Source organism: Pezoporus wallicus, unplaced genomic scaffold (genome assembly GCF_028554395.1).
Source record: "Pezoporus wallicus isolate ANWC-B61680 ecotype Strahan unplaced genomic scaffold, APGP_CSIRO_Pwel_v1 contig_10431, whole genome shotgun sequence".
In the NCBI taxonomy this organism is placed as follows: Eukaryota; Metazoa; Chordata; class Aves; order Psittaciformes; family Psittacidae; genus Pezoporus; species Pezoporus wallicus.
Genome location: NW_026635891.1, coordinates 1,764,971 through 1,785,809, shown reverse-complemented (window position 1 = coordinate 1,785,809; position 20,839 = coordinate 1,764,971). Strand labels below are relative to the sequence as shown.

At 47.2% G+C, this 20,839-nt stretch overlaps 1 protein-coding gene across 3 annotated transcripts in view; it reads right to left on the bottom strand.

Annotated features, from left to right (window-relative positions):
- GABRA3 (gamma-aminobutyric acid type A receptor subunit alpha3) overlaps positions 1-20,839 on the bottom strand; it is a 63,892-nt gene that overhangs the window by 35,250 nt on the left and 7,803 nt on the right. For 2 of the 3 annotated variants that reach the window (XM_057398449.1, XM_057398450.1), the window contains 2 exons: positions 19,283-19,411; positions 15,490-15,611 (listed from right to left, as the gene is read on the bottom strand). In XM_057398449.1, the coding sequence (XP_057254432.1) occupies positions 15,490-15,611; positions 19,283-19,371 (211 nt within the window). In that variant the 5' untranslated portion in view covers positions 19,372-19,411. Of the gene's footprint in view, positions 1-2,480; positions 2,612-15,489; positions 15,612-19,282; positions 19,412-20,839 lie in introns of those variants that run through there. The other variant, XM_057398452.1, reaches the window with a different exon arrangement.

The following is a 20,839-nucleotide window of genomic DNA, read 5'->3' as shown; positions in this document are numbered from 1 at the left end:
CAAAGCTACTGTAGTTACTATTTTAAGGACTTAGGACACCCTCAGATGCCATGAAGACAGAGGAGGAATATATATGTATGAGCATACTTTCAGAGATTCTACAGAGCTTTGAGACCCTGTGGTAATGGGAGAGAGATGCAACATGTTTGTTATATATTATAAATACAATGAGAAAATGTGTGAATATGAATTAGCATGCATAATTTAACATATTCGGTATTAAAGCTGTCCTTGGTGGCTATGCCAGAAGCACTGAGGAAAGGGAATCCCTGCTGCTCCCAGTGGACAGGGGAAGAGCATTTAGACAACGCCGTGTTGCTGGCAGATACACATGGCTGTGGCCTTAATGAAATCAAAGCCAGGGGAATTTTGCTGAGCACAGTCCTGCAGGGTGTTTGTATGGCTATACACATGGTAGGGAGCAATGAGATGAGGGCAAAAATGCCAGACTGGTACTTCAGCATCAGGCAAACCTCTCCATGTTCCCTACAAAACACCCATGTTTTGTGCTGGACCTGCCTTCCTGACCTCACCTGCAGTTCATTTCTCTCTTTAGGGGTCAGTGAAGATGTTCCTATTGACCGCAGCAAGGGATTTTGGTCCACAGCACCCTCAGAGAAAGACTGCAGCAGGTCTTGTCCTCCAGCACTGTGACTGACCATGCACATATACAAAAGAGAGAAGGCGCCCGAACAGAGCAGCCATCAGACTGCTGCTTTTGCTGTATCCCTTCATGTGTGTGTAATGCAAACCGAGAGTCAGTCATTCAGCCAGGCTTAACCAGAACCTGCATGGACATGGTCCACCTCTAACGCTTCTCCATCAGGGAGGCTGCAGACTGGCCCCAGCAGGTTATTGCTTACTCCATTTCCTAAAAACACTGAACCTTTTGTTATCTCATTCTCAGCAAGCCTTTCTTTAACACAAACCATCACCTCCCAACAGGCTACGTGTGCTTGAAAAAGAGCTGCAGAAACTTCAGATCAGTGACAGTAAAATCCTTAGCATTTACAAAGCAATTACTGAGCTCTGTAATTCATCACAGATCAAGGCATATCCCCAGGAAAAAGATAAGCACAAGGATGCAATACAGAACCGCAATTGCCAACCTGTTAATCATTGATACATGGAAAACATCTGGAAAGATTGGAAAGCCAGGAAGCAAGCAAGGAAATGCAAGAAAAATCAAATGAAAGACACTGCATTGCATCAACTTTATGTCATTGTGGAAGGAGAAAGAATAAACAAGATGTCTCAATCAAATGCATGAAGTTTGCAGGCTGAGCTCCGAGCTCCAACACATCACTGATGTTAATCTGCGCTATGGCAATGAACATGCAATGTGTTTCTGCTGTGCCTGAGTTTCCCCATCTGCCTTTTAGCCTTAGCACTGCCTTCCCATGCCTCTGGCTATATCTTGTGTTCCAGGCTGCTCTGCAGGCTGAGGAATGCCAGACCACATGATGGACTGTAGTGTGCAAAAGAGAAAAAAAGTGGTGACTGGGGTTTGCATTAGAGTTGCAAGGAAGGGTCCCTTTAATTCACAAGCCTGTCCCTTGAGGCTAATGCCAGGTACTGAGACAAAGATACAAGAAAACCATAGCAGGGAGCAATGCAGTAATTTGCACTCTGGTTCCCTTATTCGTTAGCTCCTGGCTGGCATTTCCTTCAGTGAGAGAACTTAATCAGCTCCTGTGACAGTGTTCCTCCTGTGACTCTGCTGGCATCCTTCACCACCACCACCCCCAGGGCAACGCAGACAAATGCATTCCCTTCCTTACACACCACAAGGTGGTCCTTGCTTGTGTGAGTGCTGTGCGCAGAGCCAAGGTCCTCACTGAGCTGTCTCTTCCCCATCATACACAGGTCACTGGGCTGCATGGCCACTACTCATTTACTTCTCAGCAATGCCAATACATCATACAAATCAACATGTTTAATTTTCATGGCCATGCGCTGGTCAATTTAGCACTTCCTCTGGTGCTGAAGTCCTGCTGTACAGCACAAGAACTCCTCACCACTGGCTCACCCAGCTCTTTGTGCTCCCTTTGCTACCAATACACCGAGAAACTCATTAGACAGCATGGACTGCGGTCCAGCTCTGCCATGCAGAAATAATCCCTCCTGTGCTTGTTGTCCCAGACTTGCAAGGGTAAATGGAGACTCTCCAAAGCACAGAATAAATCCCTGTACACACATCGTGCCCCTCCATCGCATCCCTTCTCACCTGGCTTCCCTGTGCCTCCCAGGGAAGTCCCTGGCTGGCAAATGGGAACAGCAAACCCTGTGAGCAGCAGGGTGATCCACCCACAGCGAGGTGGGCTTATTTGTGTACTGCAGCTGTTGTTTTATCCCCAGGTGAGCAAAACCCTTTTAGAGGAAATTCCATTATGGCTCTAAACCTTCCCCTCCCCAGCACCGTTCAGGCACAAGCATCATCTGTCCTGTAGACAGAAAAGCTTTTTATCACAGTTACTCACAAAAATCCAAGCACCAATATCACATTTTCTCTTCTGCCCACTACATGACTTATGATACACTGTGTAACATCCCGATGCTCCCAGGGACAAGAGGAGGGCAGGTGTCTCCAGATGTAATTTTTAATTTCCTTTGCTGGGGAGAATGTTTTCTTGTTTTAGCGACGTGTGTTCAAAGCGTTCCAGTTCCCATAGCAACTCCCTGCTTCCACTGGAGATGTCATTTTTTGTGCCATTCTTTCAGAATTAGACATCTCCCAGCAGAAGTTTTGAAGAAATGTCTCTCTTAAATATATATTTATTAGAGACAGTGCCTGCGAGTGTGCTTTATTGACACGTTTCTTAGGTGACTCAGCCTACAGAGGAGAAAGCTGTCTTCAGGAATATGCTGCCTGCCAATCTGCCTTTTCGCAGCTTCTGTTTTCAATCAGAACTTGCCTCTCTTTTTCTGCCATATACATAATACTCAGCACCCGCTCCCCTTTTTAGTGTTCCTAATTCCTTTCTGTTCTATTCCCTTTCCCTCCCAGCCCATTGTCAGCCCAGCTCCCCAGTAATGCAGCAGAGGAATGCCCAACCAATTCAAAACATGCTGAAAGTATCTGCACCCATTCACTGCCTGCTGGCATGGGTGCAGCACGGAGACCCCCTCTTCTCTTGCAGGCAAAGACACATCATGGGCACATTATACATTTGCATGCAGAGAATTGTCAGAAATACTGCAAAATAGAGACCACTATGAGAGCCTCTCAGCCTCCAAAGGCAGCATCAAGAGCATTTGCACTGTCTCTGCCCCCAGCTGCTTTCCATGTACCATATGCTTATAGCCCACTGGGCACCACATGCCCTCTAAGAAAGGGCGAGAACTTCAGAGCATTGATCCTGCTCCCCAGTGCAGAAGCCTGTGCATGGGGCTCCCACACTGGCTGCAGGAAGGACTTGTGCCCCAGGTCTTGTTTATCTAGTGCCACTTGGGCACCGCTGTTGCAGTGGTTCAGAGTTGTGGTACCTTTCTTTGCTCCATGGGTGTAGAGCTGAGGGAGGCCGAGATGGACCTGCCTCACACTCTGCCTCCCCTATGGTACCAAGGCACACCATCCACCTCCCTTCACTCCTGCACAGTCCTCACCTCAGCATCACACCCCAAACCCCTACATCTCTGGCTCAGAACACCCCTGCAGAGAAAGTGACACGTAACATCCCATCCACAGCAGCTCCTAAAGAGTTTTTGCAAGACCCCCAAGGACAGTTTCTGTTCAGGCTGTGCAGGCAGCCCCCAGCCCCGCTGCCTTCTAGGAGCACAGAATTCCTCCTCACCACAGGGATTTCCACGCTCCCCTGCTCAGCGGGTTCCTCAGCACCCATGACCCTCACTTGCACCGCACTCAGCATCTCCCACCCAAGCTCCTGACAGCTAATTGGAAAGAGGCAGTGCCAGCCATGGCAGGTGTCCCAGTGGGAAAGCATCCTAGAGCTCTTTAATAGAGCTGTAACATTACAGCCTCAAATTGCCTTCCTTCAGGAGACAAATCCAGGTAAATTGGTAGGAGCTGAGCGGATCCACAGGCTGACAGAGCTAATCCCAGGCATGTTTAAATTCAAAGGCCCAGGGAGCCTCACTCAAACCCGACATGATCGCTGAAGCTCACTGCTGTGCTTAATTCTCAGGTGCAGCCTGCTCGGAGGGGTGTGGAAAGCAGAGGAAAAGGCAGAGCACTGAGAGCAAAAGCCACACACCAGGCTCAAGGGCAGGACGTCAGCCCTTAGCTAACCCATGCACCAGCACAACAGCAGCTCCTGCTCACCCCATCTTGGAAACGGCATGGACAAACGTTGCTGTTCTCTCTCGGAGAACGTTTAGAAACATTTTCTTAGCACAGCCTCCAGCAGGGACACAGAGGCTCAGGGGACACTTCTTGCTGACTCCAGACTTCACAATAATTGTACCATCCCAGCAGCCATTAATCAAATGTCTTCCACTTGCATTTTTATTGAAAATCAATTTAATAAAGTAGGTGGGAGTCCACATGCTTCCATAATATCAGATAAATATTCATGGGAGCTTGTGCTGCTTTAGCTAAATGAGTTTTTTAAATTTAACTGGTGCAATTTCCTTGTTCCTTAATATATAGCTTGGCTTGCCCTTGTTCAGGAACAGAGAAGAGGTGGGATTCAGCCCCGCACTGGCCCACCCTCAGGCACAGCAAGGAACAATCCTTTGCTATCAAGCCAACACTGCGCAGCAAGGATATTGTCACCTGTAATTGGAAATGCACTGGTCTGCTGGGGTCAGCATCACTGGATGTGAATCCCCAGAGCCGAGGCTGGATGCAGAATGGCCATTTGGAGCAGAAATCTCATTCTCAGTCACTAAGAGTGTGGCCATCATTTCTATCTCCACTGGTGTGCCATTCAATTTCTGCTTTTCCCTTCCTGTTTTGCTCCAACAGCAAGAGCTAATGAAAGCCATCAGAAAATGCATTCCCCTACTGCTTGCTGAAGGGGGTTAAAAGGCTTCCAGCTACTAAAATACACAACGCACCAGCAAAGAAACCGGAACACAACTCCACAAAGCTTCAAATTTTGTGGGGCACGTGAGTCCTAGGAGCAGGGATGAGCACCAAGCTCATCCTCACTGAGACAACCTCCACCCACAGCCGTGGCCATGAGCATCTGCCCTGTGGCTGGCACGTTAACCCCTTGTTCCCAAAGGAGGCTGCAGAGCAGAGCAGTCACCGATGCTCCTCAATGCAATCTTCGTTCTCGCAGGCAGTTATTAGAGTCCAGACTGAAGAAAGGCAAAATCTGACACATTGATCAAATTTAGTAGAGAGGCAGGATTCAGACAGTCCTTATCAGTGAGAGATTTCACAGCGCCTAACAGCCTCTTTGTTAACTGGAGCAGTGAGGAGCTGCAGCTTCCAAGAGCGGCAATGCAGGCCAATTCAAGCACTGCCAGGACTCTTGTCACATTATCCTGGTGATACCCTTCTCATGAAAGGCAGTGCTTTAGAAATCAAGCGCATCATCATTCTGCCTTTGTTATTAACGCAAACTGACTTGTTTTCATCCTTGCAGCCTCGACCTAATTCCCCGTGAACACGCTCCCTACAGCTGCTCAGATCTCTGGACAGGATTTGCTTTCCCTGTGCTTTAATGACATGAAGGTTGTGACTAGCCCTGCGGGCATGCACAGATAGCCTGAGCCCAGGAATAGGGTGCAAACAGCCTCCCCCCCCCCCCACCGTGCATTCCTGCTCACGAGCTACTGAGGGTGATGTTTCCTACTCTTGCAGCTCCAGGGTATATGAAGACTACTGGAGCTCACGAGGTGCCACCATAATAATTTCCCCTTCATTCCCAGCAGCTGCCAATGCAGCAGAGGTGGGCAATGCCCACTTTCTGATGCTGTGAGATAGTCCAAGTCACTCAGTTCCTCCCAAAACACAGCATCAGCTGCAGGGATAGTTTTGAAAGCCTCTGAGCTTACCGATTTCCCTCCTATGAAGAGAGCAGTCCTGCTTCTGAGGGATCATCCTTGCTGGAGACAAACTGCCTGTCACAAACAGCATTAAATACAGGGTATCATATTCGATGGATAATGGTATGCTTTTATGTTTTTCTCTCTTGGATGCAGGTCACACAACTAATGTCATCTCCGAATGCTGAAATCCTAGATGTGAAAAGGTAAAGCTTAATTGCCTTGAACAGCAACCCTTGTATTGACTCCAACATAAGGCCCATAAATATTAATACAGCTATATTTAGCCCCTTTCAATTATACATACAAAATTAAGCATCTTTCTGGGAACAAATCAGTCTAGATAGGGTTTGGGTTTTTCTCATTTTCACTTTTTAATGCATCCTGCATCAAAATAGTAATAATTTTAATAGAGCTAAGGCTTAAAAAAATAAAATCAAAACACCAAAAAGATGCAGTGGATGGAGGGAGCCTTAAAGATGCTTTCATCTGGCTCAACCAACTTGCAAGTATTCAGAGGCACTTGCATACCCCACCCCTTCCCCACCTGACTCCACTCTTGTTCTATTCAGTCTCTTTTCTGTCTAGCAGCAAACTGGGACCCACTGAAGGTGTATACACAGAGAGGGGCACACAGGGGACCAGCCTGAAAGAGGACCTCCGGGTCTCAACATCACTTCTGGGAGAGGGATGCTCAAGGAGGATTCCTTCCCAGCCTGAGAGCAGAGGTCCCATCTTCAGCATGGCCATGCCCACACAATGCCTTCTGCAGTTAAAGATCTTCTCTTCTGTATAAAAATCACATCCACTTCCCTGATTTGCAAATTAATTATACATCGCTTTCCTTGCCGAAGTGGACTTAATGGTATTAATGTTACATGACAAAGAGAAACTATCAGAAAGCTTCTCTCATAATGATGGCTAGATTGATCAGGAAAGAAGAAAGGGGATTTCATCCTTTTGTTCTTTAACCCTTCCCCACACAAGCAAATGGGGCCCTTTTCTAGGAAAAGGCTTTTTCTAATTCTCAGGCAAGCCCAGGTTCATCTCTCCAAAGGGAAGAGCATTAATCTTTCAAGCATTAAAACCTCTAATTCAATTCCCACATGACCCTTTACAGAAAACACAACTTGTGGAAAGAAGTCTGATCTTCATTTTTTTGCAAGACAGGGGCTTTAACTGGCTAAAGTGACATTCACAGCTCTCCAGGAGACATGTCTTCAGGTGCATAACAGGAATGCAGGGCTGCGGGAATCTGATGTATCCTATATGGATACAAACAGCTTGCTTGACCAGAATCCAGATAGGTGCAGTAAGCCTTGTGCAGAGCCTCTGCCACCTTCCCTTTTGCAAATTGCTGCATCAGTTTTTGTTTGTTGATTTGGGGATTTTTTTATGGTCATCAGATCCCTTCCTTGAAGTTTCTTGTATCAGAACTGACCCTTCAAAAAACGAGGCATCTGAAACAACTTTTGCAATGTTGAAAATAGTGTCCTGAGTTTTCAGACATGATTTTACTCCAGTCATGAATCATTCTGTCTAAGTCAGTCTGAACTTTGTCATCAACAGGATTTTCCAGCAGGTTTGGGGGGGAAGCAAAATAAATCATATGCTTCTTCTATGCCAGTTGCTTTCACCACACTTCGGTTTGAATGATGTTCTTCAAGAAGGTAAAGTGAATGGGGAGTCCTTTTCTCATGCTGCATAGTGCAGATTACAAACTTTCTCTATGCTTAAAATTGCCAGCACTCCACAAAAACTTTATTTTTTAATGAACATTAAAACTCTGCCTTGGAGGGATAAACACCGAAAGCTGCAGGTTGTGTGTACAGACAAAGCAATCATTACATGAAATTCCTGCCCCACTTCAGTGGGAGTTTTGCCATTTACTGCAATAGGGTGGGAATTTCACTCTGACTTTTAACAGCACTTGGTTAAGGCACGCTGCATGATTTAGCCTCATAATCCTGCAGCATCTCACTCCTCAAAGCCCCATGCATCTCTCAGAGCCTCATGAACACTCCAATATTTTTATTTAATCAAACAATAACCTTTAAATAAATGAAACGGCATTAACAAGCTAACAGGTCTGAATCAGCAGCATTAATCCCTCTACCACAGGGGGCCCAGGTAGATGTGATTTGATTGCTTCTTCCAGATGGAACAGGGCTAAAATTCACCACCAACATGATCAATGACTTTACCTCATCAGACATAATCAGTGCCTCTGTATAGGCACATGAACTGATGAAAACATTTTATCCTCTAGCACAACGAATAAAATAACTGCTGTTTCCTCAATATTTGGAGGGCTGTTTTAGCACCAGCTTCCCAGAATAAAGCAACTAATGTTAGTTTTAAGCTCTATAATATATAACAATAATAATACTAAAAATCTTATTTCACAATCCAGAAAGACAAGCTATAAATCCTTTACATGGGACTAAATGAATGGAAATTCTAATGAGTAGCTGCTGTGGTCCAGCAGATCAATAAAGACATCCTTACAAGAAGTTTATAGCCATCTCTAACATCATCTACTAATGTTCTTAAAACCATCTAACACATGTTCAACATGCTTAAACATCAGCTCCCTGCTTCCAAAGTTGTTATAAACAAATAACATCATCTCACCTCTGACAGCTTCCCCTTGGGCAGCGATCACCTGCCTAACAGTCACACTGATTCACTGCAGGTCCTATCTACCATTCAAGCTGTGGGATGTTACTCCAATACAAAAAATTCCTCCAAATGGATTCACTTTCCTAGAAAAAAAAATAAAATCTTATCCTTTGGGAAAAGCCTTACTCCTTGCCTACATGTGTGGATATGCGGACTCCTCATTGGAAACATATACAGCGAGCGAAGGCACCATCCTAAAAAAGGCACCCAAAGGAACGCCTTCCCCTCCACGACCTTGGCAGCCTGGGGACTTGGTTGCAGCCCCTCTGAAGAGCACAGCCTCATTGCTGGTGACTGGCAACATGACTGGCCCATGTAAAGGGTGGTTGGGCAGGGACCCATGGTGATGGCCCACTCCTTCCCATGGCACTGCAGGGGAACAGGCAGCCCCCAGAGGACCTGGTGCTGACCTGAAGCCCAGGCACCGTTTCACACCAAAAGCTATGATTCTCTTTTCACAATGGGTTTCTGACCCCTCCGGAGTGTTTGTGATATCCCAAAAGCTTTGATACAGGCTTGTTGCCCTAAGCAAATTCATAACTTATTTAAGAGAAGACTTTCACCCTTAGGCATAGCTGTCAAGCTCGTATTCCTCAGATGCCTTCTGATGTGTGCATGCCTTTTCACACAGTTTCCTCTCCCTGTACACCGTGGGTTTAAACAGCAGCACAACTGGGATTCCTGAGGAAAGGAGGAGAGCAGTGGGGCCGTGCAAATCCATGGCAAAGCTGCCTTTGGAGAGCTGCACCCAAGGGGAAAACAACCTTTAATTTGTTCATAGATATTAACTTCAGAAGTTCGATGAGACAGAGCAGGGTCCCTGTTGCCCAGAAAGGTAAATAGAAGAAAGTGCTGCTCAGGCAATGCTTAAGCTTCAAATTAAAACTCATCAAGGAACCTCAGGTTTTTGTCTTTGTCTGAGATAAGACATGGATTTTGTTTTTTCTAAGAAAGGATCAAATTCCTCCCTGGAGTAATCAATACAAGGCATGAAGTCAGATCAGAGGGAAGAGATGAGAAGTCAGGAGAGGTGGAACATTAAGATAGAAAGAGAATAAACACAGTCCTGAAACCCTGGAAATCACAACGCACCCCAAAGGACCACTGGGTTTGATATCTAACGTTTCTCTTGCATTAACAGCAGATGTAGGTGAGGTACATGACAAACTGCAGGCAGCTTCATCAGGCACAGGTGAAAAAGCTGCAGAAGAGCTCAAGACCAGATCGATTCCTGGTGACAATGCTGCAGTGGGGAGCAGGACACATTGCAGGACTCTGCCACCACTGCTCAGGTGTCCCCACAGCAACAGGTAGCACCTGATGTTCTGCTGAGGGACCACCTGCCTCCACTGAGCACCCAAAAGCTGGGCTGCTGCATGTTGTGGCTTTACATGCACCCAAAGGGCTTGTGAGGGCCCCTACCTCAGGGCTTTGCAACCTACCTGCAGAAGAAAAGGACAATTTCAAGATTTTGTCCAGATTTTAGCTCTTCAATCCAAACAATTTAACAATTTCTGCCACTGTTACAGGTTGCTCTCACTGCAGTCAGATTTCTCCTTGCCAGACAGGTAAGTTCTCACTGTTTCAGCTAGAAGAGCAATGTGCTTTCGAGAGAAGGCAGCTCTATAATTTAATTATTCCAACTATTTCAGCCCCTCTGCCTTCATGTTCACATGATAACAGCCAAGCCCTTACCTGCAGGAGGTCAGGACAAAGTGATAGATGCATTGAAGTGCGATACATCAAGCACCTCAGAGGAACATCTCAACCTAAAGGGAACTGCTCTGAACCTAAATCCAAAACCTCCTGGCCATCAGCCCTTGCATTAATGATATACACATGGCAAGACAGGGATACAGATGTTTCTCACTTGCTCAGAAGCCATCCTACCAAACTACACCATCATTAAAAAAGCAGGAAGAAACACTGCGCCACAGAAAGAAGAGAGGGAAAACTCCAGCCAAGGAATACTCACAAAAGAATAAAAGGAATACATCAGCAGGATAAATATTAACAGGTGGCAGCAGATCAAAACCATTAGCAGGGCAAAGCTGACATAGTGAGGCCAGATGAAAGGCACCATAGGTCCATGCTGGGCATCCCTGATTTGAGTCTTATTGCGAGCAGAGCCTGACTGCACCAAAATATGCTTGACCCCAGTGTGGGCAGGGAGATGCTGACACTAAGCCACAAAGAGCCGCCCAGTGGAGATGAGGAAGAGGAGGACGCCACCAGCTTGGATTGCTTTTACTTTCTGGATATGCCAGTTGTGAAGATACAAACAGCGACTTCCCCTCTGCCTGCATAGGACCCTCTTAGTGCCAACCCTGAGAACAAGGATCAGGCACCATGCCCTGTCCCCAAGGAAGAATAAACCAAAGGGGCCAAGTGCCTTGTTCTGCCTAGGAAATTGCATTGCTTTAATTCAGCTGACTCTGTTTGCTGGTCCCAGTAAACCCCATGCTCTGAAAACTTCAGTAGGCTCCTAACCCACAATTGTCCAGAAGCACATCATGCAGTCAGACCATCAGGATGCTCACCAGCCCTAAGTGGGGTCGAGTCAGCCTTTTAGGGACTCCAGAGACATGTGGTAGAAGCTTCAAGGAAATACTGTGAGTAGTAAGCGAAGCGATACTGCATCCAGGAGGGATAACACCGATTGATCCTCGCCTAGCAGCTTAACATGGTACAAATTGCTTTTTAATTGGAGTCAGAGAAACTGGCTTATCTAGAAAGTTCACAACCCATCTTTTAGAAAACTGAGCTGCCTCCTTTCTCCTCCTCTTCCCTGGTGAACAATCTTTTCCTCCTCAGCATCCCCCTGGAAAAGGCCAACAGCTTTCTGGAGCACAGGTCTCTCCAAACAACCAACACAGACACCTTGTCCATCACTGCTCCAGATGCCTTCTGGGGTCCTCATTCTTAAGCTAAAAAGCACTTCAGACACACCCTGCCTCCCAAGATGCAGACAGTCTCTGGCTGAACAGGAAGAAATCCCTATCCTATTCTTCAAACAGCTACAGAAAGGCCCTGTGTGCTTCCTCCCTGAGCAGCAAGGTGCTCCCCAGTTGCTTTGTGTTGCCAAAGTGTGTTAAATGGATTCTCGAGGCTGTAAGGAAAGAAAAGGCTGGGGCAAGCCTGGAAACCTCCTTGCTTTCCCCTCCCCAGGCACTCACGAGGTGGTTGTGTTTGGGTTGCAGCCCAATGGACCCAGACTTCATCAGATAGGAAATAAGGCTGCGGGAGGTACAGCTGCACAGGGACCATCACTGAACCTCAGACAACCCAGCCACCCACCCCTCTCGTGTGCTGGGCATCACTGTGCCTGTGCGAGGATTGCAGAACTCCACTCACTCTTCAGAGTAAGCAGCACAAGGATACACAAGGTATTTTTGTGCATCAGTCGTTCTTGGAGGATCACTCAGCTCCATCACTCACATCCCACTCCTTGAACATCCCTTCTTTTTGGGTATACGATGTCTCTCTCTTTGTCAGCCAGTTTTCTCTCTTTCTCCTGGCCATATCTCCTCTCTCCTACTTCCGCAAGCAAGACAAGCTCCAGGTTCAAAACTGAGTGAGGCCTCTCCACACACCAGCTCTGTAGGAAGCCCCAGCAAAGAGAATTTGAGAGCTATAAATAGATGCCCCTAATCACAGCCCCTGCAGGGCTGGGCAGAGGATCTGTGCAATTGCAGAGCTCCAGATCAGGAGTGGAGGCCAGTGCTGTCCGTAAAAACTCTCTCAATAGGAGATTTTCTTATCTTACAAAGTTGGCCACGACAACAGATGTCTCCATCCCCTCAGGGTCCATTTCTGTTCCTCTTCTGACTTAATAACCAATCTGTCTTGTGTTTTCCTAAGGGAAACATGGGTTATCTGCTGATGGTTCTCTGAGTTCTATAACATGTTTATGCAGCTACCCCCTCCCTAAGGCCAGACTCTATTTTAGTGGTATGGGCCAAATAAAAGACTAACTTCTGTCCGTAAACCCAAGCCATTCCTAGCTCACCTGGCAGAGACAGGGAGAAGCCTCCTGCCAACCACAGAAGACTTCTATGGCACCAATGGTATTGTACTATGTGGCACACCTGCAGAATGAGGGGTCTGACAGCCACCTTCCCCATTCCCCCCACCTTTCCTTTTCTAAGCTATCCTGGAGTATGCTTACAAGCCTTTACTTGCCATCAAGACTACAAGGACTCCTTGCTGGAGAGCCCTGGGAGGCTGAAGCAGCAGCAAGGCACAGGAATACCCTTGCCTGGAATGTGGCTCTGCAGCACCGGGCGCTCCCGAGCAGCCTCGTCACCGGTTTGCTTCAGTTTGTGTCTGCAGCATCCTTGTAAGAAGAGGAGCTCTGGCATGGGAGCTATTAGAGTGGGTGGCAGCAGATGGTGAAAGCAGAGGGGATAAGAAAATAAATACAAAGAGGCTATCTTGAGGGGAGAAGTCACCACATCAACACTCTGTTGCATACACAGGCTCTTTTCTCAAAGCCTAAACAAACACTGCTCTGTTCCCAGTACACAAGGAAATGGCTCTGCCAAGTGCTGGGGACAGGCACCTGGGCACACACAGCCTGAGAGGTGGTGCAGCCCTCCATACCCCAACCCAGTGTTTTGGGGGGACCTGTCTCATACAGAGCAAGGAAAGTGAGGCCAAGAAGGGGGGCTACGTGTCCTGGTGATCCATAATTTAGACACCTGTTGTGTGTGTGTGTGCAATACCATCACGTCTGTCCTTTCCACAGACACCAAGGTAGGACTGTGTGGTGCTAATGGATGCTCTCATCTGATACCTTCAGAAAAGCAAAGGAACGATATTCTTGATGGAAATGGGGAGAGCCAGCTCTGGATCTACAGGGACGGCCAAGTGCTCTCTCAGGAAAACCAATACACCCTGAATCACACAGCAGCATAGCTGCTGATTTGAAGCAAAGTGATCCCTCTCACAGATCTCATGTAACCCATCAATTGCTGTCTATCACCCCAGGCCATTTGATCAACCCCTAAGTCTGGAGCCTGCAGCAGGACCATTTCTGCTTCTTTGGCCACCAGCAGCATGGGGAAAAGTCTTTCCCTCTAATGTTCTTCCTGACAGCAGCCCTGATGGCCCTTCTATCCCAAGGAATGAAAGGCTTGCAGTAAACAGGTCCAGCTATAGGTGGGAAAGACTGGCTCACGAGGCTGCCCCATACACATACACTGAGGACAACTCATTACCAGCCAAGAGCCCCCAAAACCCGTAGCCCTTATTAAAACTTCCCACCTGGGTCCAGAGGAGTGCTCCATGAGGGGGAATCAGAGGTGAAAGCAGTCTTTAGACATGCAATGTCTGGCTCAGACAAAGGCAATTTATTATGTTAAACATGTTATTAAAGGATCTAAAGCAGCAGAGTAGAGATATTCCAACAAAGGTTTTAACTCCTCCAGCAAGGGGCTCCTGGGAGTCCTCTTGTTAATACTTTGCATGGGGTTGTCTGCAACCAAGCCTATGGTGAACATAAATGCCCCCTCAGTCCCCTTTCAGAACTCATTTCAGTTAAATCAATACAGCTATTGGGGAGACTTGAGGAAGCAAAGCTATTAGCAGAACTGCAGTTAATTCTGGGGGAAAGAAACAAGCAACAAAAGCAATAAAACTGATGGGTGGCTTATGCAGACACAGTAACCCTTTCCTGCTTGGGTCCTAGCAGCCCATCAGCGGTGAGGTGCTCACTGGAAAAGCCCTCCTTCCCATATTTTGCATGGTTTCTGATTGGGATCAAAATGCTCCTAGACTTTGGAAGGGCAGAGGGCCATAGCACAGAGGTGAACATGGGCCTGGGAAGAGACATCAAGAGGAATGGTGGGGCAATTCCAGGCTAGCACTGTATCACCGGAGCCCCCATCAGCATGCAAGAGGTCAGGAAAGCTCGTTCCCAACTTCCCTTGGCAGCAGGACCTTCCAGAACAGTGGAGCATGCAGTGACTGCAGCTTTGGGTGGGAATCATGGTCCAGCAGCACACCTTTGCAGCTGAGCAGGATTGGGACATCAGGGTAGGGACATCACACCAGGAGCCCCCATGGCACACGGCTGCCAGCACCTGAGAGGGGTCATCATCTCTGCCACAGCAACACCCCTTGACAACAGCACACCAAGAAACCACTCAGCTCATGTCTCCTTCATCTCACTAAGAAAGCTCATGTCTGTCTTCCCCACACATCTCCCAGTTGCTTCTGCCCCCTTACATCCCACTACATGTATGCCATAAGCATTGGGAAGGGAGGGGACTACTGTGATTTTGCTTTCTAAAGCACCTTAAACAACTGTAGGTGATTGGAGACAAAGTCAGCAGCAGAAGCTCTGATAGGAGCAGTATTAAAAGCAGCTCAGGGGACAACAAGGCCTGGCTGACTGCCTGGTGTCCAGACCAGCACACACAGAAGAGCTTGCCAGGTGACAGCTACATGGGAAATAACGGAGAAGATGTCAAGACAGAAGCTCTGCAGCAAAGCCCACTGACTAACAACCAACAGCACGAGTTGAAGGTCCTGCAAACTGGTAGTTTCGTCATTTCTGAAGTGGTAATGCCTATGAAAGCAGAAATAAGTTTAATTATATTTGCTCCATCTACAGGCCTATCAATGTAATGTCATAGAAGACCACAGCAGTCAGACTTGTACCTCTCATCTCATAAACCATCAAACAAGGTAGCGCAGACTCAAAATAGGGAAACTGGCAACAGACTGACTCTGGCACTGAACCAACCTCCCCTGACCGCAGCAGCTTTCATAAGAAGTCTTCTGTGCAAGCTCTCATTTCTAAAGCTACACAGCTGTGGAAAACATCATCTGTCCATCCCAACTGACCTCCGAGCCCGGGTCTGAGGCGGTTGTCGTATCCATCCAACAGCCTGTCCAGGATGCGGGTGAAAATGGTGATGTTGTCTTTGCTGTCATCGACGACGTCTGAAACATGTTTCTGAGAAAGCCTGCCATATAAAGGGGGGAAAAAAGGAGATAAAAACATCATCAGAAGAGAAACCTACTCTTTCCATGCTCTGAGCAGTTACTGGAAACGAAGGGATGTCAGCTCATGCTCCAGCCTGTGCTGCAGTGGGGCGTGCATGTTCATAAGGCAATGAAACCAGATGAATTCTCATGTTCCTAACTCTGCTCAATGCAAGAAGCCAGGAATCCTCCAAGGAAAATTATTTCCTCGGGGCATTTGCTGCCCCAGGTGGACTGAAATAAGTAGTAAATTTCTCAAGAAAAGCTGATCTTCCTAAGCAAAATCCTCAGTGCAGTTTTGCAAGCCCAAGGGGCGCAAATAATACATTTGATTTGATATTTGCAAATAATTTGCATTTTGCATCTCCCTTTCAATCAACAGAGAAGGAGCCTGAGAATGCTTCCGAAACTGGCTTTCCTCAGAAAGAAATTTCAGACTACACAGAGTACCAGTGCTGTGGCTCTAAGCACAGCTTTCCCCAGCAGAAATAGCTGTTAGGACCAAAACAAATGGAAAAACAGGAGATTAAGTGAAAGAAAAACAAAAGAAAAATCTATAGAGATGCGGAGATTGCAAGGAAGATGGAAGAGGAAATAAAAAAGACACCAATAAGGCCAAAGAGAGATTAAGAGGCACAAACAGGCAGCAGGATGGCTAAGGAAGCCCAGCCAGGCAAGGCAGGAAAGGCTGACAGAGCAGAGGGATCCTCAGCAATGGCACCAGGTAGCCCGACTGACAAATAAGCCCTGTGCCACTAAACAGATGTGTGATGAGGGAGCACTGCCCATATGAAGACCACAGACACAGCAAACTAAAGACACTCTGGTGGTGCGAGATGTAGATGCAATTGCCAGGGAAGGCACCTACGATGCACTGAAGGAACAGTCCCCACAGCTGGGGCAAGAGAAGCCCATAAATTGTTGGTTTCTAACACTTCTACCCCTTACCTTCTCTTGCCCCTTTCTCTTGCTCCAGTTGATGTGTGCAGCCACTGGTTTAAACATGCCCAGAAAGTAATTGATGGGGCAAAAAGAACCAACCCAAAGCAAAAAATCCCCACAAAAAAAAACCAAACAAACAAAACCAAACAGAAAGAGGAATATCATTTATAGAGTTTAAAGCTTAATCCTGCTGCATCCTATCTGGTTAGACTCATCGCCCATGACACTATGGATCTATTTGTAAATACCCTGTGAAGGGTCAGTAGCATGACAAGTTGCAGAGCTGGCTTGGAGTTCTCTATCAGAATGTTCTCACAGCAGAAACCCCACTTGTCTAAGATAAATTAGAGCAAAAAGTGTTTTCTAGCAAAAGAGGAAAAATCGAGAGCAGGGTATGAGTATTTTTAGAGCCAGGCAGAATCAATACTATACAGCATGTGGCAGCTAATTGAAATATTCCATTTTGGGCAATTTTGACATTAATTTGCGTTGGCATCAATAACCAAACACTCTGGGAAATTGCATTTCAAGTGCTTGAGGTTTCCTTCTCCAGGGATTGGATCCCATCTCTCACAAGGCTCCTTAGCCTGTGGTTTTAGCAAACCAATACCTGGTAGCATGGGAGAAGAGGTCAAGCTGGTAAGTTTGGCTTTATAAGAGCCTAAGAGGGTAATAAAGTGCCTAAACTGCAGTTCCCATAGGGGATGGGGAGTGAGGTATGGTAGGGAAAACACCCGTTGCAACCCTAATGCTACCTGTCAGATCAAAACCATCAAACCACCATTAATATTACAAACTGCATCACAGCCTTCAAGCCTTTGCATTCCAATCAAAACACTGGTTTTGGTTTTCATCTGGACTTGAAATATTTGAAAGAGCTGAACTCCCTGCAGAAAAGTAGAATTTTGAAGAATTTAACAAATGCCTGCTGTAATTAGTGACTTTCAATTGTAACAGCTTTCAATAGATGTCATGCTTAAAAGCAATCTGTACCGGTGTCTGCTGATGGGTATATAACCATCTATAACTTATGAATAGCTACCGTGCTCATGAAAGCTCATTCATTAATGTTTTATAAGCTATCTTTAAAAATCACCCGCAATATAAAGAGCGGGAGGACAGATTTTTGTGAAGGAATTCCTGGCGGAGGCTCAGCGGTGATGGGAAAAATGAGTTTACAAATTTCAAAGCCGTTTTACTTAGCCTGACATTTGAGGTTTCAACTTCAGTGTGAGCAGCATGGGATTCACTGAGCAGGAAAGAGCAGCAAGGGCAGGGTGAGGTAAGGGTGCAGGCAGCACCTCTGACTGGCACTGATTGCAGCCAATTCCCCAGTCCAACCAAGCTCTGGGCTGGCTCACCTGTAACTGTAACATCAAGCTAAAGCTGCCCTGTAGCAAGGTGTAAAGGAATTCCAAAGACATATGGGGATCATGGTTTTAAGATAATTAAAAGCAGGGAAGGCAGGGAAGGCAGAGGTTTACAGCAAATTTAATTAGGATAGGCTTGAGGAAAAGTCATTCCCTCACCACCCGTCCCTGTGCACAGGCTCTCTGGAGAGCTGGCTGCCACATCAGCACACCAGCTCCAAACAAGGGTCCCCTTGTAGGGAATTTAGGAAGCAAATCTTCCTGTGGACCAGAGCGATACCCATATGGCAGGCAGTGAGGGAGCAGCAGCAGCAGCAGTGACTATGTGATGGGAAGCAAAAGGGCAGCACTGGGGAAGGCAGAGGCATGTCAAGGCATGCTCGGGACACATTTGCTTATGCAGAGTTAGATCCAAGCAGGTGAAGTGGGGTGGGCAGGACAAGGCAGGAGCATGCATGTGAGCAAAAAGCTCCACGCAGAGGGGTGAAGTACAAGTGACAGCAATGACGTTATTTCGTGCATAGAAATCCCTGGCTGCTGCTGGACTTGTAACTCAGCAGCAGCAACTCAACGTCCATACCTGGTGCTCTAAAGGCTTTCCTAAGTTTTTCATAGGAGTCATGTGTTATTTGCATTTCTCTCCCTCTGTGCAAAGCTCATCCCTCCCTGTGGCTGCGTTGGTGGTGTCTTTGCTTCCCTTCCTTGAAGGGCTCTCTGAGCTCCCCAAGGCTCCAGTGGGATGCAGAGGAGAGCTGAAGAACCTGTCAAAGGCTAACAGGCTTTTGTCTTCTCCTGACAGCTCCCAGAGGCTGGCAGCAGTATTCCCTGCACCGGGATAGCCTCGACATGGTGCAGAGTGCCCAGCCAGGGCTGGCCAGAGTCCTGCCCTATGCTGCAGCACATCAAGTGTATGGCTCACAGGTCCTTATACCACAAAAAGCCCAACAACTGAAGCGGTTTCATTTTCTTTTCTTTAAAACTATTCAGAAATTAAAGGGAGAAGGGGGGGGGGGGAATCTCCCTTCCAAGTCCTTGCCCAGAGTGAATTGTGAAGAGGACAAATCTGAAAACTGGTTTTGCTGCAAAAAATGCTGACAACTGTCCTTAGTGAGAGGACCTCAAATAATGCTAATGTAATCAGTCAGCTCAGCCACGAGGGACTGTACAGTCCCTGGGGTGAAAGACATGGGGATGGGGACAAGTGGTGGAGGGTCAAACACAGCAGAGACACTTCTTAGCACTTTCCCCTGGACTACTTCACATAGGTACTGGACCTGGGATATTTAAGCATAGCAAGAGGACTCAGCTTTGCCCAACAGCCTCAGTGTTCACCACCTTACCCAGCATCAGCAGGGAGAGCCAAAACCAGGACTAGGACTCCAAGGCTAACAAAGGAGAGTGAGCCCATTCCCAGGAGCTTCAGCGCCATGGTATCAGCACGCAGTGACCGTCACACAAGCCTCCAAGACCTGCCAGGGTGGGCACAGAGGGGAAGGAGAGAAGAGAAAATAGGTTTTATTTATTAGGAGAAAAGCAATCTGCTCAGTTGACTTTTGCCCAGCAGCTTACCCGTGTTAACCAGCAGTCTGTATTGCTGGGGTGCTGTATATGAAATCCCAGAGACCCCACTAGGACTGAAGGCAGCAGCATCCGCTGCAATGCTGCTGGCCCTGGGGAAGTCCGAGCATGGGGTCAGAGCCACGCATGTATGTACACATACAAACCGTCATCCCATTTTCATCACGATCCAGCAGCTTCCCAGCTGCTTCAGCAAGCGCAGAGCTCCGCTTCCAAAACGACAGCACTGTTGATTCTTCCACCCATCGCTTCCTTCTCAACACATATCCTCAGTCACTGCCCTCACCTCGCAGCAGTTCCCAGCTCCCTGCTACCTGCGCTGCCTTGGGGACACCCGCACAGCAGAACCACTTGCAAAGCCTCAAGACCCATTTTTTCCCAAAACATCTTTTTCTGAACAGTTAGGCCCTCATTTAATTCTGGTAATGGCACTGCCAGAAATTATTATTAAGTTTGGGCACTGAGGCCCAAGGTAGTGGGAGTGCTCGGCTGTGCTGCACTTAGTGTGTTCAGATTTTTCATTAATGCTCAGTTTTACTTTTATTGTGATGTTACTGCACATTTAACTGCCTTCCCCTTTTATGTATCTCATTATGTTGATGCACCTTGGAACAGCACTGCCAAGCAACAGCCTGTATAAATACAGCTTGTCATGACGTCTCCCCAGCACAACACCATGTCTGGCACACAGGAGATTTAGCACAGCAGCAGCTCAGCACCTTGGTAGCCAGGCACCAATGGCCAGTGTGAGGCTCCAAAGCCGTAAATGAAGGCTCACTTTGATTACAGCCTGCAGAAAGGCCATGATGTTGTTGCCAGCCAAAGCTGACTTCTGGATTTTCCTACTCAATAGGCACCAATATTGCAGAGCCTCAGGCAGCAACTTCCAGCATGAAGGAAGGAGATGCTGGGTTGAAAGCCAAACCCCATCACGTGAAAGGCATTTCCTAGAGGGTGCTCAGGATGAAGAGGGCAGCTGAGCTCCCAGTGCAAGTGCTCTCAGTGAGCAGGGGCTTCTTCACATAGACTTGGAGGCAGGAACCTGCAGCATAAATCCCATGCAGATTGCTGGGAGCTCAGCCCCAAGCAGGACTCTGCATCTAGCTAACCCTGGTCACCCACATCATTTTGGCCCTACGGTCTTCTGGATGCTGTGTCTGATCCTTGTTTTTTAGCTCAGTACAGCTCTAATAGGACATAAGCTCCCACAAAAGCAGCAGGAAAGAGCCAGACACTACAAGTCCTTATCTATCCACCTCAGCTTTTGTTCTGGCAATATGCTCACTTATGGCAAGCACAGAAGGAAAAAGTAACATTGC